This window comes from Melospiza melodia, chromosome 11, assembly GCF_035770615.1.
Source record: "Melospiza melodia melodia isolate bMelMel2 chromosome 11, bMelMel2.pri, whole genome shotgun sequence".
In the NCBI taxonomy this organism is placed as follows: domain Eukaryota; kingdom Metazoa; phylum Chordata; class Aves; order Passeriformes; family Passerellidae; genus Melospiza; species Melospiza melodia.
The window spans coordinates 5,549,765-5,565,878 of record NC_086204.1 but is presented as its reverse complement, the minus strand read 5'-3'; the positions used below and the strand labels follow the sequence as shown (position 1 = coordinate 5,565,878).

The following is a 16,114-nucleotide window of genomic DNA, read 5'->3' as shown; positions in this document are numbered from 1 at the left end:
CATCAAAGTATGGCTGTTTTCCTGAGACACTCTGAGTTTCAGACACCATGGAAGTCTTTTAAGTCTCCTAAAGCAGATTTCAGCCCATAGCTATGTCTGTGTTAAGCACTGAGTAGCTTCCCTTGGTCATATCATAGAGAGGCATGACCCCCTCCTCTTCCTCATTTAAATCTGCGGGCACTCACAGACAGAATTACAGAAATCCAAGCTGAGGTTTTAAATTCAGCTATCTTTCCCTTCATCTTTTAAATGCTAGCACATGGAATTTTTCTCTGTGGAAGATTCTGTTCTTGGGAGGTTTTCCTTTGTTAATTATTTTGGAGAAGAGTTTTTGCCCAGCCCTGGGTTCTTGGTTCACTTTCCCAATATGCAGATGTTTCTCAGTCATGGACTTTGAGCAGACTCTGCTTCCAAAGAATTCACTTTCTAATGATGATCATCTAATAACTGCATAGTAGCTCTTTCCAGTATTCAGATAACTATTAAAAAGATGTCTCAGTTCTCTGAGATCTTCATTTAGTTAGAAATGAATGAAAACAGGCTTCAAGTCAGAACCTTTATTAAATCCCATTTATGAGACAGAATATTTAAACTCTCAGTTAACTGGGGAATTGTAATTGGAAGTTCCTCAAGAGCTTAGGAGAATAATAAGTTAAAAACTCTGAGATGTCACAGATTGTCATGGGAAAAATCCCATCCTCTTGAAATTATAGAGTTACAATGACTGCAATGGAAATAGGAGATTTGGGATTTTGCCTTGTTTTTATATTTCAGGTGGAAAATTAAAGTTGCTTAGCTGCATAAATCTTAAATAGTTGATCTTAGCCTGTTAGTTAATGATATGATATTATGGTGGTATCTGTAGGCAGCATCCTTATTTTGAGGTTGTTCTGGTTAATTACATCATATTTCAGCACTATCAAATCCCATAGGTTGCTTAAAAATAAAACAGTATAATTGGAAATGTGATGTGCATTAAGATTCCAAATTCTCTTTGCATTGGATAGATGCAATGAAATCCTGCATATTTTAGAGACTTCATTAAAAACTAAACCTTTGGTTGTCAGGATTATTATGTTTTGACTTTAGAGCAGAATCTATCTTTGTTTGATCTAATTCTGATGTGGAACTGAAGTTTGTGTCCAAGTATCAACAGACAGCTGCTTGTTAAGGTCAGATTTTGGAAAAGGACCTTGTGGAAATGAATCTCAAAAAAAATCTTTTTGAAAAAACTTTTTAAAAAGTGGAAAAAATGGATCAAGCAGTTAATTTTTTTCATGGTTTTTGGTTGCTTCAAAGGCATTTTAATAATTCCCTTTTTTTTTACTGGGGCCCTTTGACATTTTTCTTCTATATAGGCAATGTCCACTAATTAATTTCATATTTTTATTTAAAACAAATTATCCAATACTTGCTGATTTGTACTTCTATGGATCAACCTTTTTAGAAAAGTTTCCATTTTTTCATCTCTTCTGTTTTAATCAGGCAATTAGTGGTTTGCCAGTTTACTTTTCCCCTCAAGCTTTTTTGGTGAATAACATTCATTCTTAATAATTTTTCAGTAATTTTATTCCTTTTAATTTATGATTTCTTCTGATATTCAGTTGGACACAGATCCTTCAACACATCCCCTGTTAGGAATGGTTCCAGCAGGATAACAAACCTTGTGATTCTTTTGTAATAAAACAAATACAAGGAAAGTTCACAGGGATTTTCTGCTGGAGTTTAAATACAACTCACATTGACCATCTATTTTCCAAGCAGAGACTTTGCCTTCCTGCTCTGGATGTGTTTGAAATGGATTTATTACCAGCTCAAATGTGTTTAGGAAGTTGATTATGAGAAACTTTGCTATTCTTCCTTCATATTTTTGTATTTAACTGCAGAGTGAGGATTATTTTTTGTACCCTCCTTGTTTTCCCTCTTTTGCTGTAACTTCAACTTCTTTCAGAATCACATAAGAAGTATGTTTTTATTTCTTAAAACTTCCTGTACTTTTCAATCTATGCCAGTTTTGGAACCAGTTTGTTTTCTCCAGTGTGTTGGTTTCTCGATACTTATTTTAAAATAACTTGTTTGGAATAATTTACTGCTCTTTTCAGCAAATTATTCACTATAATGCTTCTCACAACAGAGAACCCCCAGGCACTGATAATTTGATGTTCATTTTTCAGCCTAGATTTTTTTTTTAAGTAAATTAGAAGTGGTTTTTTATAGTATGAAGAAATCATAAATCAAATTTCTCATTTGTAATTCTGCACATCTGTTTCTAAGCGGAGCTGGCCTATCAAAACCAGGGATAATACATCATTTAGGAAAACTCTAGAGACAAGATATTAGGCATCTACAAACTGATAGATCTGGGCAACAAATAGATAATGACTCATGATGGTGATTAACCAGTGAATGATTCTAGTTAATGATATAAACTATTAATTTAAGCATCTAAAGGCATTTCTGTGAATTTGATACTAAGTAACTAATTAACTTCATTATGGACAGCATCCTTTTTTTTTCTCCAATTGAATTTTGTATCTGCCATTGTACAATTCTCAGGTTAGATTTTATGTTTGACTTTTGTGACTGTTTTAAACTGGTAAATTGGATTTTGATGCTTCATTAAACATTTTACAGTGATTTCTGTGACTTCTTGAATTTTCTTGTCTACTGAAACTGAGCAATGGGCTGGGGTTATTTTCACTCAGTTCCTGACTAATCCCATCTAACAGCTTTTGAAAGAGTGGTGAGCAGTACAGATAAAGGGCATAGGGCTGCAAGTCCCAGGTCAGCTTTTCCCAAAGGAAATGTAAGGCTAAATTGTTCAGAAACAGTGACCTTTAAAGGAATACTCAGAATATTTTGCACTTAGAGAAATCCTGTCTTCCAGAGTCATTGCAGAATTCCTCACAAGTCCATCAGACTGAAAAGTGGATTGTCTGATCCTTGTGACTCCTTCCTCCCTGGCTCTGCCCTTTCTTTGGTTTTCCCTGGTTGTACCCTCAGTATTTTGCTTTTTCTCTCAGGATGTCCCTCCCTTTGGTGTCAGTCCTGCTGCTCCTGATTAGACTTCCACAAGTTTCCACAAATTCTTAACATCCTCTGACAGCTCTTTAAAAACAGTATCTGTCTTCTCATCTTGCAAAAGTAAAGGGGAAGGAAAGGTTAGTTATTTTAGTTTGGGGATTTTTTGAAGAGTAAGAAGAAGCATGTCTGTCATAGCGTAGGAAAATGAGTTTTGTTCATTCTTCAGCATAACAAGGGCATGGAAAAACTGTTTCTGATGAAATCTTCAGGCTACAGTAGTTCTCAGCAGTTTTCTAACCTTAGGTCCTGTACTTGCATAATGTCAGAACTTGTTTTTCCAAAAACAAACATTCACTTTCCCCCCAGCACAAACTACCCTGGTTTTCATGTTATATTTGTTGCATTGGTAAAGGTCTATCATTACTCACCTGAGCTGAATTATCCTTGATTTAAGTGAAGGGAAATTGCATCCATCTCTTCTTAAGCTGATTGAAAAATAATAATTTACAACTACAACTCCAGCATCTGTGGAGGGTTGAGAGTGACCTGTGAGTGTTTTTAGAAGAGCCTTGAAAGCACAAGAGTGGTTACTGTTTTACACCCTTTGTGATTTTAGCCTGTCATGTTCCATGGAGAATCATGGAATGGCTTTGACTGGAGGAGACCCTAAAGTTCATCCCACTCCCACTGTCCCAGGCTGCTCCAAGCTCCATCCAGCCTGATCTTGGACACTTCCGGGGATCCAGGAGCAGCCTCAGCTTCTCTGGGCATCCTTTGCCAGGGCCTGCCCACCCAATGTCCCATCTAACCCTGCCCTGTGTCCATGGGGAACATCCCCTTTGTCCTGTCACTCCAGTTCCTGATGGAATAAATCCCAATTTCCTTGTAGCCCCCTTGAGACCCTGGCAGTGTACTGCACAGCTCCTTGATGTCACAGTTTGGTGGTGCCTGTATGCTTTTTAAATACAGTTGTTGATTTTCTCTTTTCTAGGCCTATTCTGTCTATGATGAAGACATTGGCTATTGCCAGGGACAGTCCTTCCTTGCAGCTGTGCTTCTGCTTCATGTGAGTTAATTGCAGAATGAAAGCTTTGATATTTGAAACCAAGGCAGTTGTAGAATCAGTTGTAGTGCAGCCATGCTGTTTGACAGATATTTATTGTTATTTATTTGCCTGTATTTATTTTCCTCTTGTTGCTTTTTTGCTGTAGAGATTAATGGCTTCTACCTTCATGAATGTAGATTTTGTTTATCTGGGAGAAATCAATTAAATTCTCAAATACTTTTGTGTCAAAACCTGAAACCAATTTGTTACATATTAATTTTTTCTTTTAATTTAGTTGTCACCTAAGTAAGCTCCCTTTGTGTTTATGTGGAATTTAACTCCAGGAGACATTCTCAGAGCAGATCATCAAAGCAAGTAGTCTTACTAATTTTTTGTAATATTTTTTTTCTTCTCCTAGGGACATTTTGTAATATCTTCTGAAGGAAAGCAGATCTTTTAACCTTGATATTTTAGCCTGTGATCAAAAATTTCACGAACTTTGATCTGTTGCTTGCTTTATAAACACATGGGTATATGTCCAGAGATAAATAAATAAATACACAATTTTTATAGGTGCAAGGTGCTTTACATCTGATGTCTCAGTGGCAAAGCAGCAGATTCAAATAGTGTATTTATTGAGGTAATGACTATCTGAATAAGCCACCACAATTCTTACTCAAGCTCTTGCCTGCTTTTACTCTCAGGTTTTAATTAGTAAAATCAGTCAGTATTGAAATGCCTTTTGAAGTGTGGCTTTGAGACAGCTGCTGGTGTTATGTATGTTACACACACACTTCCCAGGGCATTTGGAACTCAAATTCAGATTAGTTTTAAGTTGTAATTCCTAGGGAGAGCTGTGATTCCTTGAAGTCTTGAGAGTCATGCTACAAAGCAACAGCATTGCAGAGAAGCTTTACATCTTTTAAGAATAAACCCAAAATAGTCCCATTATTGCAGTCTAACATATACTGTAAAATAGCTTATCTAACATTTATTTTGCAATTAATTTTTTACTCAAAGCAGGGTTTTGAAGCTGCACTGGAAGAATGAGCCATTTTCAATACCAGAGTTATTCAGAAATGTGTGGGTGTCACATTCTTAACATTTGACTAATACCTCAGCTCCTCTCCCTCAGTGCTGTGCTGTCATTGCTACAGAGAATCAACTCTGTTCTTAGTGTTTCTGGAGCTGGAGGAAGTTGCCTCTACACAGGGACTGTTAAATGGAAATTACACTCATATTAATAAGCCCTTTCTAACTTCTGGTTTCATCAGAGGGTATTAAAGTGAAATGCTTAGAGAAGGGGGAAGCAAGGAGTCTCAATGAGCCCATGTGATTGGGGAGCTTCCTCAGATGCCCTCAGACTCCTCTTTTTCTCCAATTCTCAAAAAAATCTGTATGCTGTGAACACTTGTAAGACCCTCTCTAAAACTGTCCTACCTTCTCATGGAATTCCAGAGCCTTTCCTTTCCCTTTTTCTCTAGGACAGGTTATCCTTTCTCTTCAATGTTTATGTGTTTCTGGCCTGGTTGGGTAGCCTGAATCACCATCCTCTGTTTTTGTGATTTTCCTTCTTTGATGAAATTCTCATCAAGGGTATGCAGGTAACTTCTAATCACAGGGAAACGATGTTGCCAACTCTTAATAATTGTACTGTGAGGCTCACAGTACTTCACTTTTTTTCCTTGTCTATTTTTCAGAGTCATTGTCTGTGGGAGAGAAAAAACCCCACCTAAAATATCACTTTAAAAAAATCACAAATTCCTTGTTTTTGTGATTTCAGAGAAACTATAGCAAAGGGCACATATCTAAATGCTAAAAATCAGAATGGCAGTGCCCAAAATTAAAAAAAAAAAAAAAAAAAAAAAGAAAATCTCATTTACGATTTTGAATTCTTAGGGTTGGTAATACTGGAGAACTTCCGTTGACTGAGAGCAAGGACTTGGAGAGCATTTTGCCCCAGTCCTGACCTCTGTTCCATCTCCCTGTGTTAGGGAAGAGATGGTTGGCAAAGCACCAGAGTCTTAACTGAGCATGTAGGGCAGATGTGCCTGTGCATGAGCACCTGTCATTTCATTAGAAATAATTGTATTTTACCAAAACCCCTGAAATTTGCACTCATTGTCTTACAGATTCAAGCCTTTTGGTCAGGATAAAATTATTTCTTTTCCTTACTTTGTCTGCAGCTTTTTTATGCTGTCAGTAGGGATCATTCCATCCAGATAAAATTGTGATTAAGAGCTTTGAAATTCCTAAGAATTTTTCTTGGGTGAATCAAGCCAGACTGATAGGCATCAGCCAATCTGGAAATACTTTGTGCTAACCAGTTACTTTCATTTATGAGGTCTGAAAATGAAAATGAAACTGTCTGCCCATGGCCCTGGAGACAGGACTGAGCATAAGACAAAACCCTGAAGGGAAATATCAAAAGCCTAAAATTCTCTTTGAAGAAAATGCTGAGCTTTTATCGGTAGCTGGTATTTGATAAGAAGCTGGCAGTTGGCCAAATGAGTGAATACACTAAAAGGTCAAGAGTTGCTTTTTATTCTCAGCAATTGTTTTCATTTGTTGCAATCAGGTGCTTCCACATGAAGAAAGCACATTTTGAATGTGATGGAAGGGTTGATTTGGGCTCTGTTTGTGCCTGTCATTATTGTGTTACGTGAAGGCACAGGGGAAGGTCATGTGGGGGTTTTGTGACACAGGGTTTCCCACCAGGTCAGCATTCAGTGGGCTCAAGCCAGCAAACAGAAGTGTGGCTCAGACAGTTGTGTTAGTGCCACCTTCCAAAGCACTGTTGGGTGAGAAATTTTGGTCAGAATGAAACAGATTATGGATGTAGGGCTTCTGAAAAAGTCAGCATGTTAGTAGATGGGATTATGGGAAGCCTGACTTCAGAGTTTGATGTCCTGGGGTTTGGATGAAGGTAGATGAGCATTGTTCTCACTAGAGGTTGGTTGTACCTTAGTTCTCCTGAATTTTTCCCATTTAACCAAGTATCTCTCACTAGACATCACTGTCATGAGTTGTTGCCTTTTGATTTTATTTTCATTCCTTTTTTTTTTTAATTTTTAAATTGTTTTTATGTGCCTGAGAGTTGTGTACTGGTCGTTCTCATACCTGTTTGACAGATTGCTGCTGTAGGGATATAGACACGCATAAAACTGTGATATGATCCCATATTTTCTTCAAAAAAGCCTTACAGAACCAAATCCAGATGCTTATCAAGGAGAGTAGTCCCACTGACATTTTAGCTGGTTAATTCAGCATTCACAGTACTTGGCTGAAATTTCTAATACATGCCAGGTTCTGAACTCATTGTGCACAAGGTGTTTGTGTGTCTGTGTAAGGCATGTCCAGCCTTAGCTCTGTTATTAACCTTATTTTTGTGTCTTTTTCCAAACAGATGCCAGAGGAGCAGGCATTCTGTGTATTTGTGAAAATAATGTATGACTATGGCTTGAGGGACCTCTACAGAAATAACTTTGAAGATCTCCACTGCAAATTTTTCCAGCTGGAGAAGTTGATGCAGGTGTGGCCAGAGTAACAAATTCTCCTTCAATTCGTTTCATAAATGGAAGCACTGGCATCAAGAAGAGATGAATGCTTTGCTTCCAAAAGCTATTGGACAATAAAACCCCTTCTTCTTTTAGAGGTGGGGTAAAGCAAGGTTTAATAGCTGAATTCAAACATCTTGAGTCGGATTTGTTTCTAGTTTCTTTTGTCTCTGATACACCCCTTCTGCAGCTGATCTTTGTATCCAAGCAGGTATTTGCCTTTTCCCCCCTCTCTGTTTCTGATGTTGCTTAGAGAGAATATCTCTGTGCTATTGGGGCCAGTGTGTCCTTTGGACTGCCTCCATCATTGTCCTACTTCCCATGAATTATGTGGGTGTTAAGAGGTCAGGCAAATCAGGACATCCTGATGCTTATGAAATACCAATCAAGTGTGGACCACTGGGCAGCTTTTATTGTCTCTTCCAAGACTCTGTTCTTTTTTCAGCTGGAACTATTTCATCAAGCAGTTTAACACAACTGAAGGGCTGCAAATGTTATACATTGTTGTTGTGAATAATAAGGCATTACTGAGAGTTCATTAAGCCCTGCCCTCCTGTTGGCACAGTGAAAAGCTGCTTGCTGAAGTCAACTCTCACAGATAACCACAGGTACCTCTGTGGGATGTACTGAAACCAAACAAAACAGACTATTGCTAATTTAGTGGTATTTTTTCAGATATCAAATTGTGCAATGCTTCATACTTGATGGAGTGGAATTGCATATTAATTAATGTGACACTTCAGCATATGGGCTTCTCAATATTTACTTAAGTCCACAAAGATTTTTGTTAACAAATAAAAGAGATTTTATCAACAAATATGCTCTAAACAAACATACTTTATTAAGTGATCATGTCATCACTGTTCAGGAGGATTTTCAGTGCTTATTTTGTGTTGTTTGTATGTGTTCCTAGTTAGAGAAATGGTCTGCTGGAGTTGTGTGCTCTGTTGCTTTCAAGCTCTGCAAAGTTATCTGGTTCCTGCAGCCAGTGTTTTTTGTGGCAGAAGCATTCATAGCAAGACACGACACAGCAAAGGAGTAACTTTAAAATATACAGCATGACATAGATTTTACAACTGCTCTGCCTTTCAACTGTTGAAGATTCTGTAATTTCTCAGTATAGTCTCAGTATATTCTTTGATACTGTGATAGAATCCACTGTGGATCTCTTACTAAAAACTGTAACCATGGGCACTGAAATTTATCAAGAAACATCTTCACTGCTCAAAAGAAGCTAGGCTTTCACTTTGTTGTGTTTTTGGATATTTAGCAACCCTAGTCCTTACTGAAAGTATGGATGAAGAACTCAAACTAATGAGTAACACTGAAACATTTATTTTTTTTTTCCTTTATTGCAGGAGCAGTTACCAGACTTGCACAGCCATTTCTCAGACCTCAATTTGGAAGCTCACATGTATGCATCCCAGTGGTTTCTCACTCTTTTTACTGCCAAGTTTCCACTCTGCATGGTCTTCCACATCATTGACTTACTACTTTGTGAGGTAAAAAAATATTGAATCAGAAATTCCTTCCTCCACTCCATCAATGTTTCTTCTTGTTTTATTTTGTTTTGTTGAAGTCCTTTACTGTTTAATTTTAAAATCTGTGTAGTTATGTAAAAACCATGGTTATATGGAACAGAATGTGTTCAGTGAAACACTGGTTTGGTTTTCAAATTAGAACTGTGGATTGCCTCATTTTTTTGCTGAGGGGTCTAATGAGGAATATCTGAGGCAGACATCTTTTTGTTCATTTAATTTGTTAAATGATTATTCAGAGTTAGGAATTGTCATTTCTTGAAGACACCTAGCAAGGAACGCTTTCCAAGTGGCCTGGCTCAGAGTGCCACACACAGAAATGATGGCCTGGTATTAAACAGAGTGAGAAGGGCCAAACACAACTGAAGGAAGCTCCTTCCTTTCGGTTCTTTCCCCTGCAGTTCCAACGAGGAATACAAAATGGTGTGTGTCTGTGCTGTAGATATATCTACACTTCTTTTAAAAAGCCAGTCAGGATAGGTTGATAATCTAGAATATTTATTTTGGTAAAAAACCAGTCCTTCCTTCAGTAAATGGGAAGTCCATGGCATTTACACCTGCTTTTAAATCTGGTTTCATCTCCAATTTCAAGGGGTCACAAACATGAAAATAAATAGATAGATAAAATATTTGATAATTTTAAATAGTGAATGCTTCACTAGTAGGAAATACTGTTGACTGTAGTTCATTTTGTTAATTTTTATTGTGAAGTATTTTCTCTGAGAATCTTCAGGCTTGCTGCAGGTGCCTTGGTAGGATTCAGTCCTCGAGACTATTTCTTATTCTGCATATTGGTGCTCAGTTATCAAAGCAATGTAGGGTAATATTGGCAATGTTTATCTCAGTGTGTCTGAAGAAATTGGGGTGGGAAAGAAGGTGGAAATCCAAGGGGAAAGTAAGAGCGTGCAACATTAGAACATGCTAGGGAAAGGAAAACTTGTTAGTGTTTGTGGAGGATCATCACACAGAGCTAAAAGAGCCTCTTTTACTACAGCCAAAAATAAACCAGAAAGAGTAAGAAAAGTTATTTCAGGAGAGAAGATACATGCAGACATCTTGAGAAAGAGTTGAGGCAGTGGCAGACAAAGTCCAGAGGCACCAGTGTGGGCTATCACAAAAATGCTCCTCAGAGTCAGGAGTCAACCACTCTCAGGTAACAGGCAGGTCTGAGAATTTGTGGGAGGGGCATTGATTAAAGTCATATTAAAATAAAAATCTATAAAAAGTTGGCCCTTATTATAGACAGCAAGTCAGTTCTGTAGGTGTATGGCCACAGGCAGAGCCAAGAAAAAGCCATTCCTTGACAGAAAACTGAAGTTGTTCGTCCAGTCAGCCTCTGGAAGGAATTATGGGGAAATCAAAACATAATTTTTTGTGCATTAAATTGTTCCTTACTTTATCTCTGCGCAACCAGCATGCTGGTAATTCTGGCAACTGGAAGGAGAAAAAACAGTGGCAGCTGCTAACACTGAAACATATTCTGCAGAAAAAAAATCCCCAGAAAAGCAAGAAGCCTTTGAAGTGAATTGTTTCAAGTTTTTAAAAACAAGCTTCCAGCCTTTTCCTTAATTTGTTATAGATATAGATGAATTTTTTTTTATTATTTTTTTCAAGATCATGACTTGTGCTTTCTCCACATCCTTCTTCTGTCTGTGGTTACAAAATGTTCACATTCTTTGCAACTCTTATAGGAAAGAAAAAATTAGGGGAAGAAAACCATTTAGAACCATTGCTGCTAACTAATAATTTTTAAGAGAGTCACTCTGGTTGCCTTGAAAATATTTGAATTATGGGTGAACAATTTGTGTCTTGGAATAGCTCATCTCTAAAGGTCTCTTCCAACCCCAACCATCCAGTGATTCCATGTCAGGCAAGAGTTTTAGTATTGGCTTGGGTTTTTGACTTTTGATTGTGGCTGGAAGAGTGAAATCAGTCCTTAGAGATACTCAGCTTTCAATGCAGAGAGGAGAAATACCTGTAGGAAGTGCTGTAATTTCCCAGTTGACCAGGGAGGCACATTTCCTTCCCCTGCCTGCACAGAGGCACAAGCTGAGGCTGGAACTCCTGGACAGAAGCAGAACTATGAAAAAGGAGCTGAATTTATGATGGGAATTAAGTTTTATGGAGGAATTTTTAAAATCCCATCTAAGTGAGTGTCATTACAGTCAAGGTCTTCTCATCATTCTCACAGGAAATATTGCTTCAGAGCAGTCTGATTAGCACAAATTTGGGATTTGCCATAGCTTCTGTGTGACTGAGTTATTTTATTCTGTTGTCTTCTAGCACATTTTTTTATTATTATTTTTTTTAAGTTGTAACCAGGCTGTTGAAGATGTGAATAAACCCTCCAAATTGCTTCAATTTCCAGTGATCTTAGAATATTACCTGAGTAGCTCTCGAGCAGAATCTGTCACCCATCCCCATGTAGAAATGAAACATTTTTGAATTCTTTTTCTTCCCTGTGACAGAAGCTTGAGGAGAATTTTGGGCTTCAGGCAGGTACACCACCACACTGCTGTGGTACATCTTATAAGGCTCAGCTGCTTGTAATAAAAACACAAACCTATTGATCCACGTGAAAGTTTTAATGCGATTGTAGCAAACTGTGTGGGTTGGAGCCTGGAGATCTTTCTACAAGGCTCCTTTTAGCTGCCTGTTGCAGCTGTTTCATTTGTCTTTTCCCCTTTGCTATTTCTGTTTGCATTGAAGAACATTTTTGTTGATGAAAAGCAGAGTTGTATTTGGATTTGTCAGTCTTATCTGTCAATATGACATGATGTTATTGAACACTACCCAAGCCTGCTCTGTTTTGCTCTTTTTGTTCTATTTTAAATTATTTATTTAAAGTCATGCTCAGAAATAGCAATTCATCTAGGTAAAGCTCTTGTCACTCAGAGCAACAGCTGCACCTCGGCTGTGCTACAGAATATCAGACAGCTGACATTTCACTTCATGTTGTGTTTTAAACTATTCAATTTAAAATGAAAATGTTTGTTTTAAAAACACTAAATAAATGACCTTCATTAGGCATTTAGAAGAGAAAAACAACCCAAACCAGTTGGCAGATAACCTGTAAGCGTTTTCAAAATTGTCATGATTTTTTTTCTGCTTAAAAAAGAAATTTCTTTAACCTTTTGTGATGTATACAGTTCTGCCAAAACTAAAGGAGGTGCAGAGCTCAAGCTGTCACTCCATTATTAGCTGAGAATATTGAAACACTCTGGGTAACCTCCATTTTAGGTTGATCTGGCTATTTTTGTGTGCAATTTTGGGGCATATAAAATACCTAAGGACAGTACTTCTCTCCTTTTAGGCAATATGCAAAAACCTCTCCTGCATGCTGCCCTTCCTGGGGTGGCACAGACAGCTGTTTATTTTAGTGTTATAGTACATAATTTGACTATGTCATTTGACTACTAAGCTGCCATTCTGACTGGATCATGACTGGATACAAAGGGATGCAGCTGATTATCAGTTTTGGGTATGAAATTATTTAATGTTTACTAAAATAGCTAATAGCAAAGAAGGAAAAGTGCTTTTCACAGGACCACAGAGCACAGTGCAAGAAGGGGGAATTGAAAGCCAAGATGCCATCACTCCTTGGCCTTTATTTATCAACTATTGCTTTCAGATTATTGTTTAAAATACTTTATATAATCGATTTTGAGAAATTGTCTGTTACAGTGAAGGCTAATAGGTGTCTTTAAAAATCATGTAAAATGTGAACACCGTGGTGCTGCTAAACAAGCACTTACTGATAGCTAAAACCTGGCACCACATTGTGGAGATTTGCTTCTTGGGAGCACTCCTTCCTAATGAAACATTGAAAATCAGAGCAGAATCACAAGTATTGATGCTGAGGAGTTGATTTCTGTCTTGTGTGTGTCTTGCTGGGGATGGATGTGCCAGGAGACGCCGTCTGGTAGCGCTCAGGGCTGGCCGAGGAGGAGGGACCATCACAGCCTGCTATTTTTTATCTGTCACTGTCACAGTCTTCTGTGATGCCTTCAACAGAGCTGAGAAAGAACAGATGAACATTTCAATTTATTAAACTTCCTCAGGAATTGAGTCAAGAACAAGCCCACTTCCTCTGTAAATCTGCACTGAGACGAAATGGGAATTAAATAGAAGACTGTGCACAGTTGTTTATCTTTTGTGGATCTATAGGGAAAGAAAAATTGAACTTTTTAAACTTAGTTGTATTGCTGTGTTTTCTACATTTGTTAACCCTTCCAGTTATGAATATTTTAAGAAATCATACAAAACACAAGAAAAGACTTGCTAGAAATGAAATGTCTTATGGTAACAGCATATTAAAAGCTGGGCTTAAATTCTAAGTAGGCACAGATCTGTGCTGGAGCTGTCTGTGTTATTTCAGTAGTATTTACCAGAGTGAAGTCAATGCCGTCCATGTTAGTTGGAAAAGGCCAGGAGCTGTCTGTTTGTGTTCCTTTTAGGAATACAGACAAATAAATGTTGGCATTTAGGCTGTGTCCTTCCCTTTGCTCAGTCCCTTTGCATCAGGCCTGCTGAAGAGCTGAGTCTTGCTGAAGTCCGTATCAGCCACTGCTGTTCCATGTAAAGAGACTGGAAAGGATTTCTTGCCCAGACTGCTATAATTAGCTTTTAATTAATTTAGAAGAAGGAGAATAGGTTTTCTCAGACTCCAGATGGATGACTGGAATTTGAATGTGGATGTCCAGTGGCAATGCTGGTTTGCTGCACTCAAGGATCTGTTGACATGTCAACTATCCTGATAATTTTTGTTGCAGAAGGGGGAGGTCTGCAATGGAGATAACCTCAGGTTTACTAGACCCGGATGTTTGGCTTTTATGTTGTTAGATGAGTTATTAAATCCAAAGGAAAAGTAATTTTAGCCTAATTCATGTGATGATCTACAGCTGTAATCCACTGTGGGGGCTTTTCAGCACTAGAACAGAAATTAAGATAAAAACAAAGAAAGAAGGGTATAGGATTTGATTGTGTGTGTGCTGCATGAGGAACTTCTTAAAGCTTTTGGATGTGTGTGTTAAAAAGATTCTGATTATAGTGATAAACAATTTTAAGTTCTTTTCAAAGTGAAGGTTATAAGTAGTATAAGGTGTTTTCATGTAAAATTCAGTCAACAGCAGAACTGCTGGAGGTGTGTAATACCATGTTCTGTATTGCCATGAGGACTGGGGACACAAAATGTTCTAACAGAATTTATAATCATTCAGGCTTGGACCAAGAAGAGTGTTTTAATAGAGAATGCAATCTGAGAGGTTCTAGGAGAGGTTTGGCATAACCCTTAACTCAAGGATGTCCAGCTGTTCCTTTGAGCATCCATAATTTATGTATCTTCCAGTCATGGTGCTGCTTGTTCATCCCCAAAATCACAAGGCTGATGATGAACACTCAGCATGAGCAAAGGAAAAACAGTCTCCCAAGAGTCTGCACTCCAAGATATAACTTATGAGAACAGAAGGTACCTTTTGGGTGATGTTGATAAATGTTGTGGTCCTAAATGTTTATTGGAATGATGTTAAGACTGCTTCTTAGAAATGTTCTAAGAGCTGGGTGGAAATGATGAGTGACTGGTTTGAACGACTTTGGGCCTTAGAGGCGGGACACATCTAATGCCATGTTCACACTGTGGCTCTGGATTACTCTCCCCATTGCTCATGAAATATTTTAGCCACTTGCTAGTTGATGTTCACTTAGTTGTTTTTTCTAGGAATACAGTAAATTTCCATAATGCTTACTTAACACTAGTGCCATCTGCTGTACTGGAATAGCAGCATATCCTAAACAGTCTTGGCAAGCTTCAAAAACACTTTGAAAATAACTGAAGGAAAGTATCATAAATGAGAGAGTGATATTCCATGAGCAAATCCAGGAAGCTGAGCTAATTTGGGAAGTGTTTTTAAAGAAGAGGGTAGTGCAGTCTGCCTGTGCTGAAACACTTTCTGTTGCTTTGCAATCTGAGGCTGTTATGGATTTTCTGAATATGTAAAATCAAAATGTGAACTTTGCATTTGACTCAACATTGGAAAGGGAAGATCAATGTCAGGGTTCAGAGAGACAAGAGCCAGGGCTGTGTCATGGCAGGGAAAGGGAGAGGATGAGGAGTAACACTGGGAAGAAGATCAGAGGGAGTGCAGGGAGCAGATGTTCATTTAGAGTGGGCATGGATTTTTATTTGTGGTGTGTGAGCATAGGTAGGGGGGAACAAGTCACAGCTCCCTGTCAGGAGATGTTCTAAACTCCTCACCTTGTCTGCTCTCATGAAAACTGGGGTCTGGAAAATCCCTTCTCCTAACAGCCATTCCCTGTTTCCATGCCAGAGCTGGAGGACCTGTGTTAAATAAAGAGATGAAACCTCTTCTCTCCTTGTGTGTGATAACACCCTTGGTGCCCAGTATGGATTGAGACCCCTTTCTTTCTCCCTGTATTATTCAGTTTTGGAAAAGGGGCAGAAATGCCTAAACCCCCTGCAATTGAAAGCTTTACAAACCAGAAAAGCAGAGTTAGTGTCTGCCTTGGTTGACAGATGCTGCTAGCCCATAAGGAGTTGCTGGTGAATTAGGAATGTACCACTGCAGAAATACCTCATGCAAGGGAGCAGTTTGATATGTGGAAAAGACTTCAAATTCTGTGGCTGTAAATTTTTATTCTTTGCAAACAGTCACAGAAGGTGGAGAGGAAAAAAAATGTTAATCTCACAGCAGCCTCTACCTTCATTCAGCCATAGCAACACCTCAGCAGCAGATTACATGAAAACCACCCAAAACATGCAAATGTTCACTCCTAAACTCCATTTATTTCTATTAAAAGCAACCAACCAAACAAAATTTCATGTAAAATCAGACCAATACAGGTTCATGGTTGCCTGGTATTTATTGTGTGCTGTTTTATGCTGCAAAATACAGAAAAGTGACACAAATCAGTGCAGAATCCCCTGGCTCTGT

General features: G+C 38.2%; 1 protein-coding gene across 5 annotated transcripts in view; it reads left to right on the top strand.

The window, feature by feature from the left end:
- The window catches only part of RABGAP1L (RAB GTPase activating protein 1 like), a 228,623-nt gene that overhangs the window by 129,489 nt on the left and 83,020 nt on the right, over positions 1 to 16,114 (top strand). For all 5 annotated transcript variants that reach the window (XM_063165422.1, XM_063165423.1, XM_063165424.1 and 2 more), the window contains 3 exons: positions 4,016 to 4,090; positions 7,476 to 7,601; positions 8,985 to 9,128. In XM_063165422.1, the coding sequence (XP_063021492.1) occupies positions 4,016 to 4,090; positions 7,476 to 7,601; positions 8,985 to 9,128 (345 nt within the window). The remainder of the gene's footprint in view (positions 1 to 4,015; positions 4,091 to 7,475; positions 7,602 to 8,984; positions 9,129 to 16,114) is intronic.